This window comes from Tursiops truncatus, chromosome 1 (assembly GCF_011762595.2).
Source record: "Tursiops truncatus isolate mTurTru1 chromosome 1, mTurTru1.mat.Y, whole genome shotgun sequence".
Classification (NCBI taxonomy): Eukaryota; Metazoa; Chordata; class Mammalia; order Artiodactyla; family Delphinidae; genus Tursiops; species Tursiops truncatus.
In genome coordinates, this window is record NC_047034.1 from 87409923 (window position 1) to 87435204 (window position 25282).

General features: G+C 52.4%; 1 protein-coding gene across 7 annotated transcripts in view; it reads right to left on the reverse strand.

The window, feature by feature from the left end:
- Nucleotides 1-24822, reverse strand: part of SLC6A17 (solute carrier family 6 member 17) — a 51012-nt gene extending 26190 nt beyond the window's left edge. Inside the window, exons 1-5 of one of the 7 annotated variants that reach the window (XM_033862182.2) lie at nucleotides 24314-24742; nucleotides 6567-6928; nucleotides 3030-3187; nucleotides 1260-1386; nucleotides 334-515 (exon numbers count right to left, since the gene is read on the reverse strand). In XM_033862182.2, coding sequence (XP_033718073.1) covers nucleotides 334-515; nucleotides 1260-1386; nucleotides 3030-3187; nucleotides 6567-6840 — 741 coding nt within the window. In that variant the 5' untranslated portion in view covers nucleotides 6841-6928; nucleotides 24314-24742. Of the gene's footprint in view, nucleotides 1-333; nucleotides 516-1259; nucleotides 1387-3029; nucleotides 3188-6566; nucleotides 6929-24215 lie in introns of all 7 variants that reach the window. The other 6 variants (XM_073809808.1, XM_073809819.1, XM_073809816.1 and 3 more) reach the window with 6 other exon arrangements.
- Between the last annotated feature and the right edge of the window lie 460 nt (nucleotides 24823-25282).

Here is a 25282-nt window from a genome sequence, read left to right on the forward strand (position 1 = left end):
AGCCGAATGTCCTAGCTCAGTACTCCTGGTTTTCCTTCTCTTTAAAGTCTGTGGGAGCAACCCGGAGTTATGTGAGCACGGAGGCAGCTGGGGTCAAGGCAGTGATTTTCCACAAGCCCATCCCTGGCGGGCTGTCCACAGGGAACAATACTGTGGCTATGATGCTCCCATCACCTCCTCAGAGGCCTGTGTCCTCATCCTGAGCCATCCAGAGGCCAGGCCCACCCAAAGAACCCTGCAGGGGCGACCCAGAGTTCTCCACCCCTGCCTCCCACACTTTTCTGCGGCACCCCCTCCCCCGTGTAAGTGTGGGTGCCCCCCGCAACCGCTCACCTTCCCCGAGGACTGGATGCCCTTGACGACGGCCATGCCCACGATGCCCCAGGCCACGAGGAGGCACAGGGTCATCTTCCAGTTGAGGCCCCCGCTCTCTGAGATGGAGTTGGAGATGTCCAGTGCCTCTCGGTACCAGAAGTAGGTAGTGGCCGAGCTCTTCTCACACTCCGGCTCCACCACTGAAACGGCAGCAAAGGCCACAGGGCCTCGGCGGAGGGGCCTGTGGGACCACCTCCTCCGCTTGACCCCCACCCAGGGCAGCAGGGAAGAATGATATCGTTCTGGGTTAGCCAGGATCTGGCAGACCCTGAGGACTCCTGGGCTCTCAAGGGGCCTGGGAGGCTTCAGGATATACTGATCTGACCGAATTCCCACTCATGGCATCCCCCTGCCCACATCCATCCGTGGAGGGCAGGAAGGATGAGGCAGAACTGGCCTCAAGTTCCTTGGGAACGGTTCTGAGTGAGGAGCTGGAGACCTGCATTCTCATCCTTCATCCCTGGTTAAATCAGTGGTGTGACCATGGGAAAGTTGTTTCTGGGCCTCAGTTTACCCATCTGTGGGTGGGATAAGTCAGCCAGACCTTTAGGGGACTGGCATGCAAATTAAGGTTGTTTCCAGACAGGATGGTATTAGAGTAACATAGGGTAGTTAATAATAACTAAACGAAAGTCACAGTCTCCAGAGTTATACCTACACTCACTATTTCATTCAATCCCTGTAAGAACTCTGTGGGATAGGCTGGCAAGAGACCATCAGAAGGGGAAATGAGCATCAGAGAGGGCAGGTGGCTTATCCAAGGTGGCACAGCAAGTCAATGAAATCCCAAATCTGTGCCTTAGCCCCTTAGGCTCCTTCAACTCCTTCCTGGGACAGCACTGGCTGGAATCCCCAGGAGGGTTCCTCAGAAGAACCATACTTGCCTGCCGCGGTCCCATTCCTGGCGACAGGGCACTCACTCCAGGGCAGCGGGTACTGGAAAGACTTGAAGAAATAGAAGATGCTCCACCCGATGATCACATTATAGTACAGCCCAACGAAGAGGCAGACCTGCAGACGGGGGTCCATGGGGGTCATAGAGGCTACAGGCAACTCCACCCCCACCCCCTCCCCACGCACAGCCTTGGAGGAGGAGGAGAAAGGATGGGATGCTGGGACAGTGGCAGCTGGGGGCCTGTTCCTAATCCTCCACTCATCTGCTATTTGGGGAATCCACAGAGGAATGTTTCAGATATTAAAGTTCTCTCCTTTAAGCAGTAAACTCTTAAAATGTTAATCCTCTCCAGTTTGAAATTCTTCTAAGATGCTTGAAGCACTTCCCCATCATTTCCTGATGACTCAGGATTACAATTCCAGAGCTGCCCTCCAGGGCGATGGAGGCATGTACAGCTACTGCCGCTACAGTAAACGGCCCCAGACGGCTGTGCTTTTTGAGGTTTTGGAAATGCTTCTTATTGGCTTCCCATGTCTTTCCTTCTCTCGGGATGCTACTTTCTCTTTGGTACTGTCAGCAGTCTGCCTCTAGAAAGACATCACTTCTCGTTCTTGGAAACATGATAACCAACCTTGGTAGAACTGTATTGAAAACAGGAGCACATGCATTCTGACTGAGGGTTCGAGGGGTTTCTCTGAAAGCAATGCTTTTACATGCAGAGATCTGCTGCATCCACTTTGGATGTCAAGAGATCCCTTCTACTTCCAGGGGCCCGACTACATGATGCATCAGTGACACTGCCGGGCAGTGTGAGAGCTGAGAGCCCCTTGCTTTATTAATTTCACCTAAGCCCGGGTATGCACAAGCAGACACTCCTACGGCACACCTTATGTGGAATACAGCAGGAGAGACACCCGCTATCTTTACTTGGATGTCTTTAGTCCAAGGGGCAGACCACTCACACTCATGCGTATACACCCCGGCCAGCCCCAGCCATGTCAACCTGTGTAGAGGTGATCTCTCCCAGGCACTGAGTGAGGCAGGTTTGGACTGGCCCTGCTGCCGGGGCTGACAGATCCTCAGTCCCTTCCAGAAGCAGATTCCAGTTTTTATCCCAGGTGTGAGCATGGGCACCTGCGGGCTTTGTCCTTAAGGGAGGCTCGGTTTCCTCACCTAGAGAGCTAAGCAGGGCCTCGTCTGCTGCCCCGTGGATCGGCCTGGAGCTCTCATGGAGTTCCCCATCCAGGCCAGTGGGGTCTCCCTGTCTCCCACTGTTCCAAAGCCTCACCCCTCATGGGTCAGCCCCAGGCTCCTGAGTCCTTCTCCGGTCTGCTCATGCGCACAGCAAACTGGCAAGGAGACGCCATACCCCAGGGCTGCCTTTTCTCATGCCACCCACTTACCCAAATAAAATACTCTTTAACCCAGGAAAAAGGACGGGCCTTCCTCACAGAGAGCTGATGGGCTGGTAGGCAGAAAGGGGAATCTGAGGTGGTCCACATGTCCCCAGAGAACTCTGGTGGAGATGTCCCAGGGCTTCCCTCCTTCATAATAATCCCAAATATTAGACCATCAGAGAGTGGTGCCGACTTTCGGTTTAGGAAATATGTGGCCCTGAGACACCAGCTGGACGCAATTCTCATGATGAGAGTCTCCCTCCCTGCCCTCACCCCCGCCCAGGACTCTGGTCTGTAAACCCTGTGCCCAAGAGCAGCCCCTCTGCCTCCTGGCTAGTGCCCGCCACCAGCCCCCGACTCACTATGCAGCTGGAGAAGCCGATGCCGCCCAGGCGGGGGCACACATAGTGCCACACGCCGATGCTGCCACGGCGGATCCTCTGGCCCACAGCCAGCTCCAGGAAGAAGAGCGGGATCCCAATGATGATCAGCAGCACCAGGTAGGGCACCAGGTAGGCACCTGGGGAGGAGGGAGGGATGTCGGAGGGTGTCTGGAGCACAGCAGCAGGGTAAGGGAGGGGTGGCAGCCAGGTCCCATAGCATTGGCCACATCTCCAATCATCCTCAAACCGTCACCAGTCCCTGTGCTCCTCCAGGAACGGTCTGGCTCACACGTGCGACCTACCACACGCTGGCCACCCAGACCTCCTTCCAGCCCTTGGCTCCCCTGACCCGAAACACTAAAGGAGGATCCAGATGTATGGCAATGCCTCCCTCTCACGAGGCTAGACGCAGAGACAGACACAGCCACCTCCTGACATATTCCGTGGACACCTGTCCCCCCAACATGTGCCCAAACTGCCAATGAGTCCAGGGGGTCGGGCATCTCCGGGGCGCACGACCCGGCACTTGGCAACAGTCAGCTGTTATCTACTCTGTACCAGGTGTGTGCAGTGGGGATATCAGGGCAACAGAAGGCACAGACGCTATCCCAAGAGAGCTGCGGGACCTTCAGGTTCACACGAGCAATGTCAGTGCATGCACACACATCACACACGGCCAACTGAGCACGTGTGTCCTGAGGGAGGGGTGTGAGTCCATGGAGCTAATCAGGAGAGGCTTCCAGGTGAGCAACCTCCCACACCTCATATAACAGCATCTAATACATTAAACACACAGGTGCACAGGGTCACGTGCACACATAAATTCCACTTGTCACTAACAACCTGCTGTATCACGATCCTAAAAGGAGGAGGGCCTGAAGGACCCCTGGCTCTGTCTTTTAACCTAGTTCTGTCTCTTGGTCTCTGGCTCAGGGATGCAGAAGAGGAGAGAAGTGATCTGCAGGAAAGGACAGGGACACATCTCCCTGCACATCTTGCCCGACCTGAAGACTTGCGGGTGAAATACAAAACCCGGGAGGCTGTGTGACATGTCTATACATGTCTCGCTTCTTGCAAACCCCAAGGTTACTCCTGGGCCTTGAAAGACCATCTCGATCTCAACCTGTTGAGATGCACACTGAGTAGGGGTTAAGATCCAGACCACGGAGCCAGACCTCCTGGGCCTGAATCCTGGCTCTGCCACTTACTAGCTGTGTGACTTTGGGCAAATTGCTTGATCTCTCTGTGCCACTGTTCTGCCATCTATGTAAAGAGGATGAAAATATTAAGTAGAACCATATGAAATTGCTGATATTTGATCATTTTTGACTTATGAAAATGGCCATTTCATATGCTTCAACTGTATACCTACTGCACAGGGCTGTTGTGAGGATTAAATGAGTGACTTACCCATAGCAAGCACCTGATGACCATTTGCCTCCTTCTCATAAAAACAAAGAGAAAAAAAAAAGCAAACTGAGAGGATGCAGAATAAACTGTCAACATCTGGCAGAGCTGGGCAGAGTTCCAGAGTTTCCATCCAAAATTAAGTAATTTTGACTGGATCACCCAGGGCTCAAAGCCAGAGTTTTGACTCTCAGACCAATCATCTCCTTCCTGTGATAATTTGCCTCCTTCCAAAATACATTTAAGATGACTTACTATAAAAACGGTAAAATACTGGAGAGTTAAAGGTAGAGATAAAGAGGGATTCCAGGAGTCAGAAAGGATGGGAAAATGAAGGTAGGAACATGGGATGGGGAGCTCAGAGTCCTGAGACTCGACAACGCTTTTCTTCCAGGGGTTGTTCGTGATGTCTGGTGCCGTGGCAACTGTCTGGTGACACTGGAAACTAACAGACTTTGGCGAGAACGCTGCCGGGGGAGCGGCGGCGCGGGCAGAACGTGCAGTGGGGAGAAGGACTCTGTGATTCAGCACCAGTGCTCAGGCAGACTGATTATCTCGGCCACAAAGGACAAGGTTGCAGGTTGCCAGCCGGAGTACAAAGTTGTTTCGGGTACTCTGAGCTCTTACCACCTCACAGCACTTAAGGGAACCACACACTTCCATTTGTATCTTTGCTTTGGGCTGGTCTTATATCAACTCAGCCACCTGGGCCTGGCCATGCCATACAGACTGAAAGCTCTGCTCGGCAATTATTGATTGGGGGAGAAAAAAAAGATCCTTCAAAGCAAAGAGAGCATAGGGGGAATAGACTGTGCCCTGGTGGCGAGATGGAAGTTTCTGGCCTAAGTCAGGCGGGCATTCTTACTCCCTGCCCTTCACTAGAAACCGCAAAGGAGGGGAAGCCTCCAGCCAGACTCTGCTTTCTGGACCAGGGAGGGTGTCCCAGAGAGGAGGGAGGGTCCCTGAATAGGGCTCCATCACTGGGAGGAGAGTCCCACGGGGCAGCGAGGGAGGCAGCAGGGTTAAAATGCCTGCAAAGCGGCAGCCACACCTTCAGGCTGGAGTGTGGCAGTCCCAGGGCACAGGGACTCAGGGGCATGAAAGCTCTCTTCTGACTCAAATCACTTTCCCAGGACCAGAGGTCTGAGCTTGGAAGTGTCATTGTTTTCAGTCCATTGGGTTTTGCCTTGCTTATTTTTGGTTAGTTTCCCCCCGGTTTCAAAGCAAGTTGCCTTTGGAACTTTCTAGCCTGCATTCAGGTGCTGGGGGATAAGGCCTGTGGGCTTCTACCCTCCCTGGGAGCTAGAAGTATTGAGTAGAAGGGGTTTGACACCACGGGCAGGATCCTCTGGGGGGACTGAAACTCAGGGGGCAGCGTGAAGACCCTTCCTACCTGGGAGGCTGCGGGTATAGTGATTAAGTGCTCAGGCTCTGGGGCCAAGCTGTCCAGGTTTGAATCCTGACTTTATCACTAGCTGTGTGACTTGAGCAAGTGATCTAACCTCTCTGTGCCTGTTTTGCAGTTTCTAAAGTGAGGATGAGAATAGTTCTTCCTCACATAGGCTTTTTGGGAGGATATGATGGTTGAACCATATGAAATTGGTGCTTTGGCTGTTCCAAGACACTCACATATCAGCAGTTTCATGTATTTCTGCCTAATATCCAGGAAGTGCTCACAACAGTGCCCAGCAGTAATACGCATTCAGTAACAATGGCCAAGCGTTACTGTGTCAGATACAGTGGTAAGCGTTCCACATGTAAAGCTCATTTAATTCTCCCAACCATCCTGTGAGGCAGGAACTACTATTATTCCCATTTTACAAACACAGAACAGCAAGGCACAGAGAAATTAAGCAACTTGTACAGGGTCCCAGTGGCTGCACTGGGATTTGAACCCAGGCTGTCTAGGGCCAGAGCCCACATTCTTATCATCATGCCTGCAGCCTCTTGAGAGCTGTTAGCCATTAGCTCTTCCTGGGGGGTCTCACTCGAGTTCTGAGCTCCAACCTACGAGGGCTCTGGTTCTGCCTCACAAAGGGGTGTTTCTTTTCTCCCCTCAGCCCGGCCCATTGGCAGGGCACCCCCAGGGCAAGCAGGGCTGCCTCTTACCTCCTCCATTTTTCTGGCACAGGTAGGGGAACCTCCAGATGTTGCCAAGGCCCACAGAGAAGCCGATCTGGGCCAAGATGTACTGCAGCTTGCTGTTCCAGGCCGGCCGGTCCTCCACGTCCGCCACCTTCTGCTTGCCGCCTGCTTCTCCGGCCACATTCAGGATGCTCTGTTTATAGTCCACAGGCTCCTCAAGGGCCAGCAGGTCGGCCACCGACTCCGTGACATGCTCACTACTGTGCTCGCGCTGGGTCACCTTGCTGTTCTTCGGCATTGGGCCACCTGGGCGATGCAGCCCTGCTCCCCAGCACGCAGAGAAGGTGGGACTCGGCCGCTGTCAGCTCCTTCTCATCCAGGGACCTCTGAAACCAGATGAGCAGGAGAGGATTAGCTGACCACGCCAGAGAGGTGGGGAGCCCAAGTGGACACGACCCAATCAATTCATCAACTCCCCGTCATTCACTCAGAGGCTGCTCAGTGGCCTTGGACATCGAGCTCGCTTTCCTCCCCATTGAGGTGCCCGCTGAGGAGCTCGAGGTCTGCACACTCAGTTTCCCCACTGGCCTTCTTACCTGAGCATCATCAGAAAGGCAAGCCTAATGGGACGAAAGAAGCAACATCATACACCAAACCCAAATAAGGGGTCGTCCACGACAACATTGACCCCTTTCATAACCACAGATCCTAGAATGTTCAAGAACATCTGGAAGCCTCCACTGCCTTCCCTGCCCAGGGCAGCACAGGGTATAGCCAAGTCCTAGCCCTCTTGTGTTCTATTTAGTCAAACCACCTGGTGGGACCCAGGAAGCCAGCGCCTGCATTCAAAATGCAGTTTGGGGGCCAGTGGCATCATGGGAACTTGTCAGAAACACAGACTCTCAGGCCCACCCCAGACCTACTGAATCATTCTCTGTATTTCTACAAAACCTTTGGTGATTCAGAGGGACATTAATGCTTGGGGGAAAAAAAGCCTAGAGCTCTTACCATGGAGCCCCTGGACACCAGCATCCCAGGCAGGAGCACCAGCCGGGCTCAGCTAAGGATTCTGGCAGCAGAGCCCTAGAGATGTTTGCTCAGTGCCAACAAATCCTGGGTCATCACTCAGCAGTGACATTATCTGAAGGCCACCACAGCCAAGAGCCAGTTCTCCATCCTTCAGTGACAGTTTTACAGCAGATAATGTCTGCACAACGTGGGCGGGGGAGGCAAAACCCTCCCTACTCCTGCAATTCCCCATCGTGTATCATGCTTTCCCTTAAACAAAGAAAGCACCAAGGAAATGAGTCCTTTGAAGGATCCCAACATTCTGCTTGTTTTGAAGCACCTCCTCATTAAGGGAAGGTTGGAGGATTTAAAATTAAACCACATACACCCCAGCCGGCAGTTGCCCTGCATCTTTCTAGGGATGTAAATTATCCGGCTCTGCCATTACTAAGGGAAGGAGCTGCCTCTGTTCTCCTCGCACGTGCCACCTGAATTCTTGGGCAAGGTCCCTCTGTAGCAGAAGCGTGCAGGGATGCCCGTCCTGCTGGGCTTGACCCAGACCTCCTGGCTGACTCCAGCCACAAGGACCTTCAAGGAGACCTGGCTGGCCAGATCCCGTTACACACGTAATGAAGCTAGGAGGTCTGGCAGATGGGGACAACTGTCCACCCTGGTCTGTGGGGTTAGCCAGCCCTCCCCAGGCCAGGCCTCGGACCACACAAGCAGGTGACACTTCCCTGCTCTCCTCATCTAAGGGGGACAGTGATTCTTTAGGGACTGTCCCCTTCCACCTCAGGCACAGCCAGGGTCTTGGGCTTTGGAGTGACTGGGACAGAGCCAGCCTGCCTGAAAGACCTCAGAATTCCCTACAAGAAATGTAGCTCTCTGTTGGGACTCAACTTTACAGTGGGTCAGCTGAACACTCCATCATGTCCTGGAGGGTGCTCCAAGGTGGGACTCTGTGTCTGTGGCCCCTCCAGCCCTCAGCCTCCCCCGGGGCCGCTACGGTGCCTGTGCTACAGAAGCCGATGGTGCCCCCAGGAGTTGTGCAAGGGGGAGGCCTGTGCTCTTGCCTGGGCCGCCAGGACAAGCCCCTCCCCCTCCCCAGTCAGTGGGGCCCTGTCCCCAGGCTCTCAAATGGAGGACAAAACCTAAGGCACGTGCAGTGGTTGCTTGTCCAGCTACCCCATCTCTCCTCAGCTTACGTCAAGAGTTTTATTAAAAACTAGAGATGGGGAGCAGGGTGAGGGTGGGTCCCTCCTGCAACCACAATCACCAGGTACCTTAGCCCGGAGCCTCTCTACAGGTATCAGCCTGCAGCAGGATCTGATCAGAACAATCTGCTGTGCGTGAGATATGACGCACTGTTCATCTTGCCACGACTGGAGAAAACCGAGGGGGATTCCTGCAAGTCTGCAGAATTTATCTTGAGGCTGACCAATCAGAGAACATAAATTCTCTAATTTCCCCATAAATAGATTAGTGAGTGGCAGCTCTGGTCACCAGCATGAGAAGCAGGGGGGAGGGGAGGAAGGCATCATTTTAAACTAAGTGGGCTCAAGGACAAAATGAACACCTTCTGGTAAATCCAGAGGATACCCGCAGCAGCATCACGGAAACCATAGGCATCAGCTCAATATAAGCTTCTTCCTCCTTCCCAAGACATCACTGATGTGCACGAACATCCTGCACTGCAGGATGGGGGCCCGGGATCCTCCTAGGCCATCGGGTTTGCAGGAAGCAAAGTGCTGGTGCAAACTTGCAAGCTGAGACACTGGGCTGGGTTTCAATCATGACTAGAACCGTATGTGCCCAGTGAATATGCTCATGTGACAGCAGAGTCCAACATTTGGAATATTAAAGTTTGAGGGATCCTAGCAACATTCTCATTTTATATATGAGGAAACTGAGGCCCAGAGAGAGGGGGTGAATTGCCCAAAGCCACTGGGTCAAACTCAGCAGCAAGGGGGGTGGGACACTGGAAGAAGACAGTCGTCTCTCAGGGTAAAGGACAGGGGCTTTGAAGTCAGAGAGGCCCGGGTTTGAGAGCCCATTTCATTCACTCATTCATTCATTCACTCACTCATTCATTGACTTGACATACATTAAATGAGTGCCTTCTCTGTAGCAGGCTCTGTTCCAGGTGTGAGGGATACAGCAGCAAACAAAATAAGCCAAGGGCTTCCTCTTGCAGAGGTTATATTTCTAGTGGAAAGGCCAGATACTAGAGAAAGAAATACACAGATAAAAGAGCCAGGGGTGATTTTTGCTATAAAGACAATAACATGGGGTAGAGAGTGGGGTGGCTCGCGAGCTGGAGGGCTGCTATATTATGGTCTGGAAAGGCGTCTCTGAGGAGGGGACATCGGAGCAGAGGCGTATACATCAGGAGATGTAGGTTAAGTGTGTGAGTGAATGAATGAAGTGTCTGTCTGACTTCAAAGCCCCTGCCCTCCACCCTGGATGCCTCCACCCCAGCAACTGTAAAGACAGTCTCTTCAATAAGTGGTGCTAGGAAAACTGGACAGTTACATGTAAAAGTATGAAATTAGAACACTCCCTAACACCATACACAAAAATAAACTCAAAATGGATTCAAGACCTAAATGTAAGGCCAGAAACTATCAAACTCTTAGAGGAAAACATAGGCAGAACAGTCAATGACATAAATCACAGCAAGATCCTTTTTGACCCACCTCCTAGAGAAATGGAAATAAAAACAAAAATAAACAAATGGGACCTAATGAAACTTAAAAGCTTTTGCACAGCAAAGGAAACCATAAACAAGATGAAAAGACAACCCTCAGAATGGGAGAAAATATTTGCAAATGAAGCAACTGACAAAGGATTAATCTCCAAAATTTACAAGCAGCTCATGCAGCTCAATATCAAAAAGCAAACAACCAAATCCAATAATGGGCAGAAGACCTAAATAGACATTTCTCCAAAGAAGATATACAGATGGCCAACAAACACATGAAAGGATGCTCAACATCACTAATCATTAGAGAAATGCAAATCAAAACTGCAATGAGGTATCACCTCACACCAGTCAGAATGGCCATCATCAAAAAATCTAGAAACAATAAATGCTGGAGAGGGTGTGGAGAAAAGGGAACACTCTTGCACTGCTGGTGGGAATGTAAATTAATACAGCCACTATGGAGAACAGTAATGGAGGTTCCTTAAAAAACTACAAATAGAACTACCATACGACCCAGCAATCCCACTACTGGGCATATACCCTGAGAAAACCATAATTCAAAAAGAGTCATGTACCAAAATGTTCATTGGAGCTCTATTTACAATAGGCAGGACATGGAAGCAACCTAAGTGTCCATCGACAGATGAATGGATAAAGAAGATGTGGCACATATATACAATGGAATATTACTCAGACATAAAAAGAAACGAAATTGAGTTATTTGTAGTGAGGTGGATGGACCTAGAGTCTGTCATACAGAGTGAAGTAAGTCAGAAAGAGAAAAATACCGTATGCTAACACATATATATGGAATCTAAAAAAAAGAGGTCATGAAGAACCTAGGGGTAAGACGGGAATAAAGACACAGACCTACTAGAGCATGAACTTGAGGACACGGGGAGGGGGAAGGGTAAGCTGTGAAAAAGTGAGAGAGAGGCATGGACATATATACACTACCGAACGTAAAATAGCTAGCTAGTGGGAAGCAGCCACATAGCACAGGGAGATCAGCTCCGTGCTTTGTGACCACCTAGAGGGGTGGGATAGGGAGGGTGGGAGGGAGACAGACGCAAGAGGGAAGAGATATGGGAACATATGTATACGTATAACTGATTCACTTTGTTATAAAGCAGAAACTAACACACCATTGTAAAGCAATTATACTCCAATAAAGATGTCAAAAAAAAAAAAAGGAAACCATGGCAAAAAAAAAAAAAAAGACATCAGCTGGTGCCGAGTGAGGGGGCAGCCACCTCACTTGAATTATGCGAGCATCAGGCTCCCTCTTGGGTGAAAATGTTCTATCTAATGACAGTTCCTGCCTCCCGGGCAGGGCTGCGTGAGGATTCCATGAGCAGATGCATACCAAGTGCCTAGTGCAGGGCCTGACACCAGGAAGGACCCAAATGACAGAGGCTGCTACCTGGAAGCCTGGTGTTGTTTGCCTTTATTCATTTAAAAATATGTAAGTCCCCCTATTTATATTCTGTTACATAAGTGCCCTGTTTCTCCTCAGGAAAAGCCAAAATGAGTTTGCGGCGGGGGAGTGGGGTGGAGGGTGGAGAGCATTTTGCAACACCACCAGCCCGGAGATGTCTTTTTCTGTTTGCGAGAAGTGACAGCACCCTGAGGCTGGTGGCGCAGCACCCCGCGAAGCCCAGGCCCACTCACCCGCCCCAGGGTCAAAGGGAAGCAGGTACAGGCCATGCGGCGCCAGATCCTGGGCCCAAAGATCAGTAAGGTTATTACTGATAAAAACATGGCCGCATAGTAAAGTCTAGCAGTGTTATTACTCAAACTATAGCTCAAATTTGCAATAGTTTGAAACCATTTAAAAACATGTTTTACACGGTCTACGGGCACAGTACGGGGTGATTCTGCTCCGAAGCCGAACTGCCTGGGTTCGAATCTCAGCTTCGCTCCTTACCAACTGCCAGTCTGGGAAGCTTCTTCACCGTATTGAGCTCGTTTCCTCAGCGTCAGCGAGGACAGCAGTGCTCACTCTGCAATGTCATGAGGAGGACAGGTTGTACAGGTCTCAGAAGGGGACCGGCCCCCACCAAGTGCTCACAAACATCACCTCTTCTTATCATCTCGGATTCACAGCCTGGCCCGGGAAGTGAGCTGGACAGCTATGCCCCAGGGTGGGACAGGGCATGGCTCACATCACACAGCTGTCAGCACCCAGGCGTCCTCACTCCTGTGCTCTCTCCGTGCCTTTAAAGGGAAGGTGGCAGCAGTGACTCAGAACAACCCTCCCTCCCTGCACGCACTAGTTCCCTGAAGCCTGGAGGCCGTCTGTGGGGAAAGGTGAGTTTTCAGACCAGGGCCCAGGAATCCAATGTGTACCAGCCAGGGACCCCGAAGCACTGCTGGGGACAAGCACCAGGATCAGAGAAAACCCGGGGGTGGGGGCAGATTCCTCTCTGCCCCTGCCTTTGCGGACCGTGGAGCCAGCCGAGATCCAAGCAGTGGGAGGCTGGCTCGGTGCTGGTCTTGACCAGCCACCAGCCAACCGTGCAAATTGGCACCATCACCCTGACCTCTCTGGACCTCAGTTTCCCTGTGTGTGAAATGACTTGGTCTGGATGATCTCTGAAGCTCTTTCAGCTCTGCATCTATCCAGGGAGTGCCCCTCCTGCACGTGCGTGTGAGCAAGGGGTGACCAGCCCCAGGCACTAGACACTGCAGGTCCTTGGGCTGGTCTGTCAGGCCACCCTCTGCCAGCTGAGAGCTCACCGGTGCACTGTGGGGATGCTTTGACGGCCAACCCAGTCGTACTCAGATCATCGCCCTGTAGTAGTGGTGGGGGGGTTATAAAGTTGCTTTCCCAAGCAGCGCATCCGTCCATGGTACTCTCGGAAAGGAATGCCTCCGTTACTTAAAGCAGAATGCAGAGGGGCTCGAATGCCAAGAAAGCGCTTGCTGCCAGATCTGTCGCTTAGCAACAGATGCAGCTTACAGCTCAGAATAGCACATGTGAGAGAAGCAGGACCAGGGAGTGAGCTGTGAATCTTCTTAAAAAGAGAAAAAAATAGTGCCACTAGGAGGCAGACAGGTAAAAATATCTCCTGCCAGAGGACTGACGGCTCCACGACTTTTCAAGCACAGCGCTCAGCAATTACCCCAAGGGGGTGCCTGCTCACCCTGAAACCAGAGCCAAGCCAGAGGCCCCTCCGCTCGACAGCAGCCAGAGAGGGGGCGGGGGACCCTCTGAGCACCTGCCTCCTGGGGTTGGTAAGTTTGTATCAGATACCTCAGGGGACAAGCTCAAGGGAGCCACTTATTTTCCAAGGGAGACCCCGGGGGAGCTGAGTGGACAAGCTGCCATCTTGGGGATATAGGCGCCAAGGGGACCACAGGTCTCGAGTGCTGGCTTCACTGAGCCCCGGGGGGCGTGCCCAGTTTTGCTGCTCTTGGGTCGGGGGGCTCTGGAGAGAGTGCTGCACATTCGTAAATGCAAACCTCCACCACAGGGAAGCCGTGAGAGCCCCCAGCAGAGGAAAGCCGTGGAGAACACCCAGCTCCCCGCACCATATTGCCAAGGTCCAACTCAGGACTAGGCGGTGGTGAGAAGGAAGCAAGGTCGGGCCCCTTCCTCTCAGGGAACTTGACAGCTTCCTGATTTCCAGGTGACAAGCGGTGGTGGCCCACACAGTCGTCCCAATTACCTCAGAGCCTCTGGGCTTCCACTGAGCCCGAAACAGGTCAGACTGTTATCAGAGACCCAAATTATCCTCCAAATTATTTTTAATTGTCTTACTGGAACCTCTGGCAGTCACGTGGGGCAAACTGGTCCTGATGGGCCTGCTGGCCACCCGCCTTGAGTTTTCTCGCCCAGGACGCACGGGCAGGGACCCAGCACCATTCCTGGCCTCTCCCTCCTTCACCCTTCATGCCCACGTCGCAAATTCCTGTCAGTGGGTTCAGATCTGTCCTTTCCCACCCCTCATGCTCTAGCTCAGAACTTCTCTCCACTAGAGGCCGGCAACAGGCTCCCAGCTCACTTCTCCTCCAGGCCTTCAGAGGCGGCTTCTTGGGTACCACGTCCTCTGTACCCACTGCCAACGCACTGCCCCGGCCAAGACATGTGCAGCTCCTCCTCTGGGCCCCCTTCCACCTCCCCTGCCCACCCACCACTCCCCATCCTCTGCCTCCTGGACCTTCTAGTCTTTGACGGCCCAGCTCGAGGCCCACCGTCTCACCTGTGACACCTTCCGCAGTCCCCTAAGTAAGAATGAGTATCCCTTTCTCTCTCCTCAGCACGCTCTTTATAAGACTATTTTACACTTTTACCGTTTGGCTTTCTAGCATAGCTAGCTGTTTACAGGCCCGATTCCTTTTCTAACCACGAGGCTCCCTGAGGGCAGGACCCAAGGTGTATTCAGCTTTGTGCCCCTCCTGCCTGCCCCGGGCCCAGCAGGGCCTGGCACACCAGACAGAATGTGGTATTTACAGATGCTCCAGGGTCTCTGCCTGCCTACCCTCCAAGAACAACCCGCTTCCTATGTTGAAATCTGAACCACTGCCTTTGCCTTTGAAACAAAGAGGCCGGGGCGAAGAGCTAATAGCTCTGACTAGAGAAGAGGCGGTAAACCTCCCAGAAGTCGCCTACCCAGCCGGGGGCTCTAATCCGGCACAGCCCTGCAGCACATGTCAGGGGGACCCCAGGCCTTGGAAGACAGTTTTCTGTTCCTTATTCATCTGGAAAATAGGGAACAGCGCTTACCTACCAACTGCATCTGGTTACCACATGGATAGAAGGAGAAAGAGCAAGAAAAGCTTACTGAGAAGTCAAATCAATAGGATGGTTACTTCTGACTCCATTTCACAGATTTGCTGGGTTTGTGCTGTGGTCTTCTGTCCTTATCCAGATTGACAGCATCTTTGCTTCTGCAAGGCCAAATCCTGGTGACTTACTACCACACGTGCTCAACAAATATGATATGAATGAAGTGAGTGCGTGAATAATGAATTAAAGTATTTTGAACTCCCCAAATTTTCTAGGGTCTGATGTAATTTTCCAGCTTCAAATTTTCCCCATTTTCTGACAGGACATCCTGATCCCAAGAGCATCTGATGCCCCAAGCGGCACTTTAAAGCTAAGGTAAACTAAGAAGCCTGACCGTCGCTCATTGACTTTTTGCCTTTGATAAAGGAGCCATGATTTGTGCCTCCTTTTCTCCCCTTTGCAGACAGGATCCACCCTCACCAGAGAGAAATAAACACTGGACGGGGACAGTCTTGGCATGGAGCGTTTCTGAGGCTGGTGGACCATACCAGACAACAAACAGGCAAAGGGGCCAGTGGAATCTTCTGCAGCCCATCTCACCTTCCTGTTGCATTTGCTGAGCGTGTTCTCTGCAGCTGGTATTTTGTTTTCTTAGTCAAGGAGGAAAGAAAGCAGGAAAAGGGGCAGATGGTCCACAGGGGGAGGAACTGGCACTGGAAAATGTGGGCGGGGCCAGTGCCAACAAAATCTTTTGGTTCAGTTCTACCATATCAGGTGAGGGGGAGATGCACGCCCCGAGGGTGTCCAAGCCAAGAGCAGTACCACGGCTGCCCCACAGATGCCTGAGCCTTGCACTAGAATATAGGTTGCTGAGGGCAGAGTGGGGTGGTAATAATGACAATGACAACAGCAGCACGCAGGTGATACTTCTTGAGGGTCACCTCCACAGCAGCCACTGTGTAGGGCAGACATCGTCTCCGTTAACCCCACCAATAACTGTATGAGGCTGGTGCCTCTCTTATCCCCATTTTACACATGAAGAAGTAGAGGCTCAGAGGGATTCATACCTATATCTCATTGAACTTAAGATCCTCTGGTGCTGGTACTTTCTTGAACTTACCAGAAAGTGTCCATGGAAGGTTTTCACCCAACTAGGCCACCACTCCACCTGACCAACAGCCAATCTGAGACGTTGTTGACTGCACATCCTGATTTTAAGATGTGACACTGTGCAAGATTACACACCTTGGAATTGATGAAATACGGCACACAGTCAAACAGTGGAGGCCCGGAGTCCCAACCAACACAGGATGACTCCAGAATCTCCCAACCACCACACTGTCCCAGAAAGATCGTGGGTTTTGGACCCAGGGAAACCTGGGTCTGAGTTCTGCTGCCACTTACAAGTTGGGAGTCTTTGGGGAAGTACACCTTCTCCTTTGGTTGCAGTTTCTGGACCTGAAAATATGGGGATGAGGCTCTGACTTCACAGGGTTGTCATGAGGATAAAATGATAAACGCAGGGGCCACACCATAAACCCACACCAGCTGCCCCTCCTCGTGAGAACATGGGGGAAATGGGTCCAACCAGGAACAGAGGCCCAACCACCCACAGTCCCGAAATGGCCAGGAACTAGTGTGGAACAAGCATGCAGGTACCTGAGGACACGTGGGGCTGGTGGGGGATGCAGGTGCTTGGAGCTCCGACTGATTCCCCACTCCCCTCTTGGGCTGAAGGAGAACGGAAAAAACGCCCAGAAACTCCCACAAACTAGGGATACTGCTGAAATATGGGACTTTAAAAATTCCTCTCTCTATTTTCCCTCCCTCTCTCTCTCCCTCCTGTCCTTTACTTCCTTCAACAGATATTTACTGAACACTAACTATGCACCACGTCCTGTCCTAGTACAGCAGAGAACAGAGCAAATAATGTGCCTGCCCTGGGGGATGTATATTACAGTGCAGAGGACAAATAAAAACCAGACAAATGTGTAATTAATATTGTATATATAGGCATAGACTGTATCCATAGTGATAACAAGTAAATATATAATACAGCAGGGATGGAGTGAGGTAGGGATGCTACAATATGTAGGGGAGTTAGGAAAGCAACTCTGATAAAGACCTGATAGTGTGAGAGAATAAGCCATGTGGATATCCTGGGAAAGCATTCAGGGCAGAGGGAACAGTAAGTGCAAAGGCCCTGAGGCAGGAGCAGCACTTGGTGAGTTCAAAGACTAAAAGGAAGAGCCCTGTGTCTAGTGCATCCTGAGCCAGGGAAGAGTGGGAGGTGCTGAGACAGGAGGATAACTGGCATCCCGAGCAGGCAGGACCCGCAAGCCATAGAAAGGAGTTTGGGTTTCCTCTCAAGGATAACAGGAAGCTGTTGGCAGTTTTCGAGCAGGGGACTGATGTCACCTGACTTTTTAAATAGATCAGTATAGTACAAATTAAAAAGCACATGGATTGGGACTTTGAGATTAGCAGGTGCAAACTATATATATATAGAATGAATAAACAACAAGGTTCTACTGTATAGCACAGGGAACTACATTCAATATTCTGTGATAAACCATAATAGAAAAGAATATGAAAAAGAATGTATATATATATATATATATATATATATATGTGTGTGTGTGTGTGTGTATAATTGAAGCACTTTGCTGTACAGCAGAAATTAACACAATGTTGTAAATCAGCTATACGTCAATAAAATAAATTTAAAAAAAAGAAAAAGGGGGGATGGTAGGTTAGAGATGGTGGTGACCTGGGCTGGCTGTTGGATAAGGTTTAGGTTTTAAAGAGAGAGGGAAACAGAGGCCCCCAGGGTGCTGAAGTGCACACAGGCCCCAAACAGAAGATCCATGAGACTGTCCTGATTTGGAAAAAAAAATTTTTTTAAATCAGTTGTGAAAATAAAAAGTCCAGGAGCAACGAGTGAAGGCCTCACTCCCTTCTTTTCTTATTCATGGGAGGCCCACGGTGGTGACAGATGGGTCCTCACAGCTACTGCCCAAATCCACTGACCTGGATTTTCTTAAAGTCACTATTTTCTCTTGTCTCAGAGAGAGACAGAAGGAATCAAGGGTGTCCAATTACCTGAGTTACCCACCAGACTGTGAAGAGCACTTGAAGGAATAGTGATCAGAAACCCTTAATTACACTCCCAACATGATGTTTCTTTCCTGAGAACCAGAAACGTTTGTGTCTCTTTCCTCACCAGGCTTCAGTGCGGCTTTGTGGAGGGGTGGGCAGAAAAGCACTCCCAGCAGGACACCTGAGATCACAGTGGAGGGAGCACACATGTTTGAAGACCTACTGTGCTTACATATGTTATTTACCACCCCCCCCAAAAAATAACTTGGGATAAAATGGAATTCTCATTTTACAGATGAAGAAGTGTAAGCTAAGGGAAGCTACCTACCATGTACAAGATTACTGAGCCATGCAGCGGAGGAGAGGGAATCCAAACTGTGGTCTACCTCACTCGATAGCCCATACTCTTTCCAATACACTGGTGCTTTACACCCTTCCACATGTGATGACACACAGAGAAGAGAATACAGCTGTGGCACACTGGGGTAAATGGAGGAGGCTTCACCACCCTAGGCCACTCAAGGCTATTCCAAGGAATGAAGGCATCATTATTTCTGGGCCTCATGCCACCCCTCTGGGGCCCTGGTTAGGAAGTTCTCCAATGCACCATGCCACACTGCAAAGTGACATACGTGAACCTCATTCAGCAAGTCAACAATGGAACAAGTCCATCTACCATCATTCCTCCCTGAGGTCAGGAGCCCTCACTTGGCTGGGCCCTTTCCCAAAGCTAGAGTCATAATACAATTTGGGGACTGGTCAAGGAGATTCCTTCCAGCGGTTCCAAAGGAGTCCCTGAATTACTAGCAGGCAGGTTGTCTCAGAGGTGTGCCAGGACCGTGGACAGCACCCACCAGGCCATTCTGGGAGCCAGTGCCGGGTTGCCCAGCAGAGGAGCACGCTTGCTCTCCGCCCTGTAGACCCCCAGGGAGAGGAGGTCCACGTCCTCCCTGAATACTCACCTGGCAGCACCTGCTGGAGCCATTCCACCAGGTGACTGCTCACATCTCCTGAATGGTAGCTTTCTCAAACAGCACTCCTGACCTGGAGTTGGATTTAAAACCACAGAGCCCAGAAGTCTTATAATTAAAAAGAAAATGCAACCAGCAGGAATTTGGGGTGGGGACCAACAGATTCTATCTGCAAGTGAAATAATAGGTGGCAAAGCAGTGGTGCAAAGAATCCAATGGAAGTTCTAATTAAACCAGTAATTAAATTAGAAATGATGGAACACCTCGAGAGGCAACTTGTTATCTTCAAATGAACTGTGATCAGGTCCTGGAAGACAGAGTGGCAGCTCAGTGGGTCAAATGCAGCTGATGCGATGACCCCCGGGCCTGGGAGCTGGAGTGTTACTTCCTCTGGCCCTGCTCGCCCCACCCTCACTCCACAGGAGGCCTCGGAACAAAAGCCCTTTCGGTCTCAACTCCCAAGTTGGGGACTCAGGCTGCCCAGGCCTCACCTGACCCAAAATTATTCTCTAACAATATATACCTGGCTTTAAATGTGAGAATAATTTGGTACAGTAATCCATCCTGCATCTGAGTTTATGTTCTCACATGTGAGTTTTCTGTACACAGTGAATATCTAATTATATTTTTCTTAAATAACTGGATTTATCCAGAGATGAACCATGTTTTAATTTTTAAAATTATTCATGGGGGATGGGAGATGGGGGGAGAGAATTACCCCAAGGCTGTATCTCCTCAAAATGGCTGCCTGTGGAGCAAGGGTTCCTGGGAAGACCTCTTTGTCTGCTGGGGGCGGAGGAGATGCTTACATTCTAACTATCCACCCTCACTTTCAGAAACTTCCCCACGGTGATCAAAGGTGGTTTGAAGGTGCCAGGCAGGCTAGGACAGTATGGGCCTATTCCTCCAGGTGATTTCTCAGAGAGAGAGAAGAGATGGAGAGCCAGGAGGATGCCAAGTTTCCCAGAACAGCCACGGATGCAAGTGGTGGAGCCCCAAGGATAAAGAGAGTGGGCTCCACAGGACAGGACCAGGTAGCAAGCAACATCCCTCTGGGCAGCCCATGCCGCAGCTGCTGTAAATAACCTTGGAGTGTTAGCAGTTTTGCTCTGGGGTCTGGGACCTCACCAGAAACTGCTGCAGGTCCCTAGCACACCCTGTCCAGCAGAGAAACCTGACACATCAGAGCTCCCACCAGCGACTGGCTGTCCTTGATTCTGCAGACACAGAAATCCTCAGGGCAACCTCCAATCTGCTCTGACTCTACCCTCACTGCTCCCAGAACCAACCCCAGACTTGGACAAACTTTAAGGGAAGGAGGTCAGGGGTGGCAGAGGTCAGAAAGAGAAAGATGCACAGAACAGGACAAGATGGAGTCTGGGATGTTCTCTGGATTCCAATCTACCTGGAAGCACATACTGTATTCCCCCAAACTCAGAAACCGAGATATGTTCATTCTCTACCAATTTCCCATTAGTAGAGGCTCATACCCCCTTCTCGGGGCACCAGCTTAAAGAACCAAACTCACAGGTTTAGACAAGCTCATCTGGGTAAATGCCTAGGTTATCAGCAACATTTATTAAGAACTTATTACAGAGACACACCACATAGACATCAAGAGCATGAAGTCTGGAATCTGACAGACCTGAGTTCAAATTCTCAGGTTGCCATTCACTACTGTGTGACCTTGAGCAAATTAGTTAACCTCTCTGAACCTCAAGTCCCACATCTATAAACTGCTGAGAGCAATAATATGCCTCCTGGGACTGTAGCAAAGGTTAAACGAGACAGTGTATGAATAAAGCACTTAGCACACGCCTCAATAAAAACCTGGATGTTATGACTGTGTGCCAAGCACCGAGTGAGCTGCTGGAACCCAGCACCTGGCCCTCCTAAAAGCAGGCCAAGTAGGCATTTCCCCACAGATCACCATCCCACCTGCATTCGGGGCAGCGCACTAACACAGATCTACCTGCGGTTCTGTGCTTCTGACCTCTGGAAGCCTGGGACAGCAGTCAGGAGAGCGCTGCTATAAAAGGACTTTGTACGGGCTAACAGAGTTTTTCCATTCTGGTGCCCCGGATATTTTGTTGTGAGGACTTCTTGCAGCCCAGCCTGAGAGCAAGCAATAACTCAGACCTGGTTTTCAGAAAAAGAAAAACACGAAATCCATCTTCCTTTTAAACTGTTCTGCTGCTTATCTTAGCAGTTTTGAAGGGATTTATGATGAATTGTCCTGCTGCAGCAAACCTGGACAGGAAGGAGCACAGGGAAGGGATGCTGCACAGGCAGAAGGAACTTGCTTCTTAGGAATCCTCCCATCTCTGTATTTATCATCCTTGGAATTTGCTCCCAGATCCAATCGGGAGGGCAGTGATTCCAGGGTTCCCGTATCACCCCCCCACACACAAACACACGCACATTTCCAGAAGCAGACTGGAGTCCCCTGGGTCAGCATGGCTTCTTTCTTGCTGCCCTGGGGATCCCCATATTTCCTTTGCTCTTAAGGTGCACACACCTTAGCTCAGCACCAGGTCTAGACATATTACAGGAGGGAGCCAGTGGCCCAGGATCTTTCGGGAAAGGCAGGAGATATACTCCTTTCCTCTCCAGGAAGGCCAGCCTAGCCTCCCCTGGACTGTTCTTCTGCAGCTCCCAACTCCATTATGGACAGGACAGGTGTGGAGGGGGATGGCAAGACCTGATCAAAGAGCAGGGACCCGTGAAGTTTAGCGAGTGCTGCAACTTGGGTGTAGGCCACAGCCATGAACAATCTCAGGAGTCAAAGCCTGTGCTAGAGTCTCACCCTGAAGCAACTGCAGGCAACCAACGGCACCCAGCAGACCCAGCACAGCCCCTCACCCCCCACCTTCCACTCCACCCGCCACAGCACTGCTCTTACTCAGGCTTCCCCATTCAGGGTCTCCCAGGGGAGACCTGAGGGTTGGAATAGGTCAGTTTGAAGCTGAGTTATGCGTCCTTCTTAACCCCATGGAAAGCCCTGCCACTTTCATTTGTCTCCACGCCCCCTCTCACACCAAGAAACAAGGACAGGAAGAGAAAGAATCACTTCTGATTAAGGCCCATAAGGAAAGGGGTGGGGAACTAACATTTAACGAGCATCTGCTACATGTCTAGCACTGGTCTCAAAAATAAGCCTGCAGAAAAGGTACCACTGCGGGGCTTCCCTGGTGGCGCAGTGGTTGAGAGTCCGCCTGCCGATGCAGGGGACACGGGTTTGTGCCCCGGTCCGGGAAGATCCCACGTGCCGCGGAGCGGCTGGGCCCGTGAGCCATGGCCGCTGAGCCTGCGCGTCCGGGGCCTGTGCTCCACAACGGGAGAGGCCACAACAGTGAGAGGCCCGCGTACCGCAAAAAAAAGAAAAAAAAGAGAAGGTACCACTGGCATCCCTGCTTCACAGCTGAGGAAACCAAGGCTCAGGAAGTAAAGGGACTTGCCCAAGGTCACCCCACGCTGGCACATGGCAGAGCACTGGGCCAAGTTCTCACTGAAATCACAGGCCCCCCCCGCCAAGCCTCTCCTCCAACATCCCCCCAACCCGGCCCTGCTCACTTTCCCCACGGGGTCAGAGCTCCAGGACCCTCGCCCAGCAGCCAGGCAGCCTGAGCTCTGCTTAGCTCATTCTGGAGACTTGCTCACCTTTGGTCAGTGACTCCAAAACACTGAGAGCTTGGGTCATTGCCACTCACAAGTCCTGGTAAACTCCATTCAACTCACAAACAGCTGACACATGACTGTGTGTGACTCAGGCCAAACACACTCACTCCAATCAGAGCTGGTGGGCACAATTTGCCTTCTACACTGAGTCACCCTCCAGGCTGAGATGCAGAGATTTCCTGAAATTCACCACCTACTTAGCCACAGCTGCTCTATTAGACAAAAAGCCAGCAGAGGAGCTGAGCTTCTCATGGTCCCACGGATGGGCCATGGCCAAGGACAAGCAGGTGTGACCTCAAAGCTCTTCCTGCCCAGGTGATGGGTCCACCTCACCAGACCATGGGATAATGCAAGCAGAGCATGAGACGGAAGAAGCCCTCTGTTAACCTCCACACACTCTGGCCTTGTTCTTCAGACATCAGTCGGCAGGTCCAGCACAGCATAACTAAAGTTTTGGTTGAATTTTGGGGCGAGCCATTACAGGATTTTCTTAGTTCCTGAAAGTTCCTGTTAACAGGCAGGGGCAGTGCCCTCAAAAGAATCTTCCTTCTCTACACCCCTGACTTCTCTCCCCAACCCCACCCCACCTGCCTCATACTCACAGCGGAATTGCCCCAAAGGCAGCTCTGGTTAGAAATTTCCTAATCCAAAGGGTCCGTTAAATTTTTTCTCAATGAATGAAAGAGGAGTGGGAACAATTTTTTTTTTAACTCCGCGTCACAGCGACTGGGTCCTGTAAGGTGAGTGGCCTCGGGATTTCTGAACACTTGCAGCCCTGACAGGGCTGTTTGAGCTTTAAAAGGATAGAGCAGGAGACCGCGCCCCTGCAGGAGCGGCCCTCCCCAGAGCACTGTGCGCTAGACACACTAGCATCGCTAGAGAGCACGGTGCGCACAGGTATAAACGTGGCAGAGGCCTCTCTCCCGAGGCGGTGCCCCCTCCAGACCTGCACCCCGCGCACGCCCCCCATATCCGCCATTCGGTTCCCAGATGCGCTTTCCTCGAGGGAGGATGGGCTCCCCGCTAGCTCCGAATTCAGCGAGGACCAGCCCCAAGACTGAGAATTAAATATTCATCTCGCGCGTGAGCGCTCTGCTTCTCTCGCCAATGTTACTGTCAAGGTCACGGGCCTGAAGCCGAGCGGATGGGGCTGGGGTCTCCTGCAGCGCAGGAGCCTCCCCGAGGGAACTGCGCCCTGGGCGCGCAGCTCCAGGTGGCGATTCTGGCCGGGCCTCCTCCCCGGTCCTCCGCGGGCGCTTGCCTCTGCAACTCTGCCCGATTACCTCCGGAGTTCTTGGGCCCTCTTAGCCCCGGAAGCTGGAGTCCGGTGTCCAACCGTGAGCGCAGCGCAGGGCACCCCCGGAGCGCCCGAGAAGCGCTGGCCCCGGGGCTCCGTCGCCAGGCAACGGCGGCTGGAGTGGCGGGAGGAGCCCGGGGCCCTCGCAAAGCTGGGTCGATACCCCGGCAACGCCGCCTCTCACCTCGGTCCTTAGGCCTCCCTGGCTGGGGCGGGGCCGGAATAGCTGAAGTTGCGGTGGCTGGTCCCATAAAGCCAGACGGGGCGCGGCCGGCGACTCACCTGTCCCGCGTGGCCGTCGCGCGGTCTCGGCCGCTGCACTCCGACCGAGCAGCTGCGGTTCCCGACGGGTCGCGGGCGCACGGCCCCTCCCACGACGGGCAGTCCGACTGTGGCGGCGACGGGCCCCGGCCAGGGCTGGGAGGGGACCCGGGGCCGCGCGCCGGCGCACGAGACTCTGCTCGCTCCTCTCTCCCTCTCCTCGCCGCTTGTCCCTGCCCGTCTCCCGCCCGCGGCGCGCTCGGCCCTCGGGGGAGCGGTCCGGGAACCCAGGTCCCGCGGCGGAGATAGCGCGTGAGGCTGCAGGCACCGGCGCCGAGGGCCACCCTCCCCGCGCCCTGGCCGCGCCGGCTCTGCGGAGCGGAACGGAGCGGGGCGGAGCGCAGCGCGCACTGTTCCCTCGTTTTGCGAAAGGCCACCCTGGCGGCGGGGCGCCGTGACGCAGGCTTGACTCACGCACGGGCCCGCGTCAATGCGAGGCTCTGGGGCCGTGAGCAAGGCTCTGATGGACGACCCAGACAAAGGGGGTGGGCAGGAGAGGCAGGGGGCTGCCCCGGGAGCAGCCTCTGGAGGCCCCTGACCAAGGGGCCCAGATTCTGGAGCATTACCAGGTTCTAACCTCAAAGAGGAATGGGAGCCCCATGGCGGAAGCCCTCTGAGCCCTGGGCCTCACTTCCTTCATCTTTCCAGGCGCATCTCTTTCGGCCTCCTGGTATGAACTCAATGCCCGACAAAGTGGTTATTCCCCTGCCCTAGCCACTTCCACCTCAATGCATTTGTTCACTCTCTTCTCCACACTTTTCCACTCCACTGTCCTTCCCTCCTACCATTCTGCAAGACCCTTTCCTGTGCCGTTCAACTCCTCCATACATCGCTCATCTATTGAGCTCCTACTGTATGCCAGGGGCTGCAGGAGTTGTGAAGATCACCGCTCTGGGAGATGAAGGCATGGAACCTCGGGGAGAGGCAGAG